The sequence below is a fragment of the Nicotiana attenuata genome, chromosome 7 (assembly GCF_001879085.1).
Source record: "Nicotiana attenuata strain UT chromosome 7, NIATTr2, whole genome shotgun sequence".
NCBI classification, from domain to species: domain Eukaryota; kingdom Viridiplantae; phylum Streptophyta; class Magnoliopsida; order Solanales; family Solanaceae; genus Nicotiana; species Nicotiana attenuata.
Genome location: NC_031995.1, coordinates 448,715 through 455,308, shown reverse-complemented (window position 1 = coordinate 455,308; position 6,594 = coordinate 448,715). Strand labels below are relative to the sequence as shown.

The 6,594-nt window shown below is 37.5% G+C and overlaps 1 protein-coding gene across 1 annotated transcript; it reads right to left on the bottom strand.

Annotated features, from left to right (window-relative positions):
- On the bottom strand, window positions 41-6,095 carry LOC109228466 (nodulation receptor kinase). Its single transcript, XM_019393562.1, has 8 exons — window positions 5,434-6,095; window positions 4,693-4,905; window positions 4,393-4,601; window positions 1,978-2,104; window positions 1,458-1,529; window positions 1,064-1,250; window positions 742-874; window positions 41-556 (listed from the first exon to the last, which is right to left on the bottom strand). The coding sequence occupies exons 2-8, from the start codon at window positions 4,841-4,843 to the stop codon at window positions 293-295; spliced, it is 1,143 nt and encodes a 380-aa protein (XP_019249107.1). The 5' UTR covers window positions 4,844-4,905; window positions 5,434-6,095; the 3' UTR covers window positions 41-292.

Sequence of the window (6,594 nt, the reverse complement as noted above, 5' to 3'; positions counted from 1 at the left end):
AGAGGGAATATGGAGTATTAAACAAACAAGATAAAAGCTATTAAAATAATCACTCCAGACAATCTTCATCTATTATCAACAAATAATTGTTTAGCACGAGGTTTAGAGTACATTTATGAGAGGAAAGAATAAAAGAAGAAAAAAACACAGCTGTTATTTTTTCTTTTTTACAGTTAACAAACAGCTGGATGCATCTCTCTTTCCAATCTGGTGTTCCTGTAAATAATATGACAAATCACACAAACAAAAGAATTAATACAACAAAGAAGCTTAATTCCCACACACTTGCATCTTATTTTGAAGCCCTAAAAAGCTGGCTTCCAAGAGTCACAACTGGAGTTCCTTCTCCCATGATTGTTGTCAAGCTCATCTCTTTCTCCAGTATCCGATCCAGTTCCGTCACCACATAACTCATGGTAGGCCGCCTTTCACTCGAAGGGTCCATACAACGGACAGTCAACTGCATGAACTCTTCCATGCCTTCTGTGGTAAAGCTATTACCCAATCTTTGATCTATGATGGCAGATATGTTGCCAGATTCCTGATAATTCTCCACCTGAAATGAGAAAATTCTCTTATTACCAACTGCTTAACTAGCTAAATTCACTCAGCGGCTTAAGTTTATTTCAATGCACATAAAGGAGGGCATTGGTCCTAAGTTAATTTCCTGATTGTCTCCAGGAGCCCCAATATCCTTGTCAATATGTTTCAAATTATAAGCTTGTTCTGAGAAGGGTGTACCCATTCAACTATGTTTATATTCAAATCTGAAGACAGCAAATCCATTGCTTCACGGCCACTAACTAGCTCCAGGAGAAATACACCAAAACTGTAGGCATCACTTTTCTCAGAAAATCGTCGGAACTCTCTGACCCTACAGAACAATGAGAAAAAAGTCATTGAATCTTCTCATCAATCAGATCCCTTAACCACTGGGGACTGGAGAACAGAGCCTTATATAAAATAGAACATCTTGTTTTAAGCCTCTGAACATGGGTTTCCACAAAAGAATGGGTGGAAAAGATGTTCCAAAAAGTAAACACGAAAGAAGCAAGTGGACTACTCTGGAGCAAGAAAAATTTCATCAGCAGCTACTTGAGAAGATGGGCCTGCAACCTCAAATCTCCCAAGAAAATTGCGTAATCCTGCATCTGCAACTTTAGCTATGAAATTTTCATCCACGAGAACATTTGCTGTCTTGAAGTCTTTATGAATCAAGCGGGGACTTAGGGAATGAAGATGAGCAAGACCTGCATATTTACATTGAGCGGCAATGGAGCATAAGAACCAAACAATAAGGTTTTTCAACTGAAAGAAGCTGATATAGGGCCCTCAAGTGGTGTGAAAGCTTCTCAGAGAATTTTTCCAGACCAGACCGGGACACACATATTTTCTAAACAAAAGACAAAACAAATACCAGGGGAGCCAAAATGCTCACTGATTTTGCAGAGGATCACCTTTAGCTGCCCCTAGAGCTATAGAAAGCCTATGCTTGAACTCAAGTTTCTCTTGTGTAACATGACCATCACCTAGAAAGAAAAACCCAAGGAATGAAAAATCAAACAGTAAAATATATTGCATCCTACAAAGAGTTCGCAACATTTGCTAATTGGCTTGAAGTTGAAACCAGGTAAAAGCAAGAAAGTTTGGAATAACAAAGAGGGATCAATTTGTGAGGGGAGAAAAGGGGAAAGGAAGAAGCTCGGAACTTGGAAATATTAGGTTTCACCACAATGTACAGAAGATAAGGCAACTCACTGAATAGTCAAGAAAGTTTGGAATAACAAAGAGGGATCAATTTGTGGGGGGAGAAAAGGGGAAAGGAAGAAGCTCGGAACTTGGAAATATTAGGTTTCACCACAATGTACAGAAGATAATGCAACTCACTGAATAGTCAAAATTGGGAATAAATATTGGTAAATAAAAAGTATAAACTGGAAAGGGAGGAAACAGAAGTTTGAGTAGAAAGATGATTACCATATAAGTGAACGGATACACTTCCATTAGGTATGTACTCATAGACAAGAATCTGCTGATCATGTTCCTGGCAGTATCCTAGGAGGGTGACTAAGTTCCGGTGCTGAATACATGAGAGGTAGCGAACCTGATAGGAGATACAGTCCGAATACATCAAACCATATACAATGAACACATAGTCATAAGAACAATCATTAGTCATTTTCCAATACACCTAAAACAGATGAGGGTGGAATTTATAATTTGCTCCTCCTTACATAGTAGTCTCAATTTATCTGCAAAGCAGCGTCAGACTTACCAGCTGCATTTCTTCCAAGTACACTGGATATATGAATACGGGTACGGAAAAATTAGAGACAACCCAAAAGATGATGGCAAAAATGTGACCTAGGAGATAAATCACATGCCAGGTGTATTAGCTCAGTCCCCAATGGTAGGATGGAAAGGAGGCTTGTCAAAACAAATGGCAAGATAGATAAAGGATTTCATCTTGGTATTCTCTCCAAAAGCTATATCACGCCACGTCGCACTAGGCAAGAGGTGCACCTAACCCATCTACCCATGTATCAATCACGGTCTTACTTGCACTGGTAGACCCTTATTCATGGCCAAGAGGAAGATATCCTAGTAATGGGGATCTGTTTCTTGGGATATTCTATCAATTTCTTTCGGTTTTTTTCTCTGTCATTTTGATAACGTAAAATTTAATTGATTTGGACAGGCCTATAAAAGCAGAATACAAAAGTAAAGAATGTAATCAAAAGAGGGTTTCTACAAAGAGAGCCCAATCGTTTACCATAATTAGAATCTCACGGGTTCTCAAGAGCTTTAAATAACTCAATTTTTTCCATTTGTATCAGTTGAAAATTGCTATAATTTAAATCAATTCAATTTAAGTGAACTGTAGAAAAGAATTTCAAAATTTAGAAATAATATCAAATCCCATGACAGCCCAAGAATGGAAGTGTGCCTCTGGTTGCATATTCAATTCAGAACACGTGACTAGGTCGTCTGTACCTGAGCTTGAAAAAGAATTCTTTATAGTAATTGACTCTCCTCTGTTTCACGGGGAATGGACGAAGAGAAGTTTTTCTAATTAAAGCAGTCTCATGATAACTCAATTTAGGACTCCCCATGATTAGCAAAAATGGAATCAAATACCACAAGTTACACTCTTTATTCCTCACAGCAGCAATCCACTTTTTTCCCTCTCTTTTTCAATTGCCAGTTGTGTAATGCAATTTTATCAAGCTGTAACCCAACGTAACACCTAGGTCCCTTCTCCCATTGCAGACACAATCACAAAAAAGGAGAAAAGTACCAAAATTGACCTTCAATCTTCAAACATGCCTAAAAGTTTCGCATCGGCCTCCTAATATCCAGGTTCACCAAGATGGTTAAAATAAAGCCCAAGGGACTAAAATGTTGTGAAAGTCAACTTCCGTCTAATACTCAACCCAACAACTAATCAACTATCACCCATCCCAGTCAAAGCTTGGATTTGTCATGCCTTATTCACGCCACTGTTGATCACATAACAGAAGAGTGGTCCCAAGGAAGCAGCTAAAAGATGCTTCAAGTATAGCAGAAAAGTTGCTTGCTTCATCTTGTGTTTGGATTTGAGCTTCTAAGGAGATTGCAGAGATAAAGGATTTGGGCTAAGTGGCGCAACAGGTAATCTCAAATTGGAAGGTCTCTTGGGCAACTTAAACGGGTTTATCATGGTTTGGTGCCAGTTTAGGAAGGAGATGAAGCAGTGAAATAATAACATGATTGGAAGAAAAGTAATAAATGTTTTTACTTGATCATGTTGACACAAGGTAATCAGCAACAGTCTCAATGATGTTTCTGTTAAGAAGCCAGATTTGTGGCTTGATCTCTTACAGATTCAACTAGAACCTGAGATGGCGTTTGGTCACCAGAATGTGATCCTTGACACAACTTAGAAAACTGTGAAAATTTTAACAGAGAAGTAGATGTGGACAGTTGGTCAGTGCCTCGTAGAATATCTAAAGAATTTCTGTCTTTAGTTATTCTGTATTTAGTTATAAAATATTTACTAACCTTATTAATTGAAATTGATTAAGTACCAAACAATTTTGGTATGAGTGCGTGTAAGTAAACTTCCATAAACTTTGTCACTCTGTTTATTCAATCAGACAAGTGATAAAGGCCTGAAAGCGCCGAGCTTTTCAGGAGATAAGCTGATGCATTTAGTGCCTTTTATCTGTCAATGGAAGCAGATGACTTCCGAACCATTTTGATCAATCAGCCACTAACTAAAGGACGTAGTCACTTCAATATCAGGACGAGGTACGTAATTTTGGATAGGCTCAGAGGGACCAGTATGATTAAAGAAACAAACTCAAAAGAATATGTGCACTAATTTCCATTAGATGTAATAAGTACTATTACCTCGTCAATAAATTCCTGGCTAGGGACAGCCGATCGCCTTTTTATTGCTACAAGCATGCCATCATGAAGCAATCCCTTGTACACTTCCCCAAATTTGCCTTGGCCAATCAAATTCTTATCACTAAAACCTTTTGTTGCCAAAGACAATTCTTCTATCTGGAAGCGCCTGGCATCTCGTAAGGTCAATTCAATCCCAGCAGTTTTTCCAACTGCAAGTTATCCAGATACTTGAGGAAGTGATCTTAATTGGATAATACATAATGGCATGTTTGATTCGAATAAGAACTGAGTTACAATCACCTTGAATAGATGGATCAGAAGAGCCTGTCTCAGAAGTTCTTGAAATGCTCCTTTTATGAAAAATACAGAACCATAAAATGACAATCACAACCCCCACCAATGCCACGGCTCCTGCAGCACCTCCTACAATTGCTGCAAGAGTCCTTGACATTTGGCGACCACTTCAGCTGCAAAGGCGAGTACTTTTGGGATATATATTTTGACACATTGACACTGAAATATGAAGGATGTGCACGATGTTAGCTGATGAAGAGAATTTTCAAGAAGGAAAGAATAATTTGTTCAAATAAGTCAGGCATCCTAATATTACTAACATTGTATTTGTTTGTAGGTAATAAATCACCGGTGCATGTAGTTAATCGCCTTGCATAAGATGGAGCAAACACTTGTTTAGAAGACAAATCCCAAAGCAGGTGGGAGGACATAGTACACTATTTTCAGATGAAACCTCAAGCAACAAAGACTGAAGGACCCACCACCAAAACCATATGATAGACAAGAGCTTAAAACCCACGGCAACCCAATGCTTAAGAATAAGTATATGAATATGTTTTTTCTGACAAGGAAGCATAAATGAACATTATAGACTTGACATATAGCCCAATATGAGGGTCAAAGTGGCATAGAAGCTTATTTTACATCAAAGGAACTAAAAATTGGCAATATTTCAGGGTCTTTATAGTAAATAGTTAGTGCACATTTAAGAAAACATAGATAAGAGAAGTGGAGAAAAAGAATAACCTGAGATGGAAGATAAATAGGTTGGATAGAAGGCAGCAAACTTCATTTGGGAGGGAGTAATCTGGGAGAAGCGGCAGCAGCAGTCGGAGTCGGATCAGAATTCAGCCGCATTCCCACATAAAGTCAGAAATATTGAAACTTAAGGGGGAGGAAGTATCAAATCTAAAATCTACTGAAATCCTGTAACACTAACAATGAATCATCAGCATAGTGGTGTAGCTATAGGTAATGGGTATGTGGGGAATATGATACTCTACTCTAGTTTAATAGAAATGGGTTATTCTCTCCTCCGCCCGGCCATTTTAATCATCACCATTGTTGGATACAAACGATGCCGACAGAAAGCGACCTGGCGCCGACATATAAATTAGTCGTCTGCACCTCTATACAACTCAAAGATACCCCAACAACATAATAATAAAAAATACAAACACATTTCAAATCATTGCGGGAAATAAATTAATTAATAAAAAAGAGGAAAATCCTATTTTTTCAATTGTGTAAATAGCAAGGAAAGAAAATGGAGCTGGAAGGAAGAAGATGAAGACAAGTAATCGGAATTATTATTATTCCTACTTAGTACTATACTAGATTACTAGTACTAGTTTTCAAGTAGAAGCAGCGGCTGTAACCGTATGAAAACACTATTTAAGGAATAAATTTTATTGTTGAGGCAAAATAGTGTTTGTGTGGGTTGTAAAGTATAATGGCAAAGGTTGTCCGCTACTGCAAGTTGTGGACTGTATTTACATTTATTCTTTTTTTTCTACTAGTACTACGTATTATATCCTGTTTGGCCAAGCTGCAAAATTCAATTTATTTTGAGAATTATTTTTTTTCAAAAATACTTTTAGTGAGAAGCAGTTTATGTTTGGCGAGAAGAAGTTTATGTTTGGCGAATTAATTTGAAAAGCACTTCTGAGCAGCAATTAATGTTTATAGCCTTTTTGGCCAAGCTTCTAAAATCAGATTATTTTGAGAAGTAGTTTTCTCAAAAGTACTTTTAAAAAAAGTGCTTTTGGTGAGAAGCAGTTTGTGTTTGGCTAATTAATTTGAAAAGCACTTTTGAGCAGTAATTAGTGTTTGGCCAAGCTTTTGAAAACTGCTTCTAAGTGTGTTTTTCTCAAAAGTGCTTCTCAGAAAAGTGCTTTTGGAGAGAAG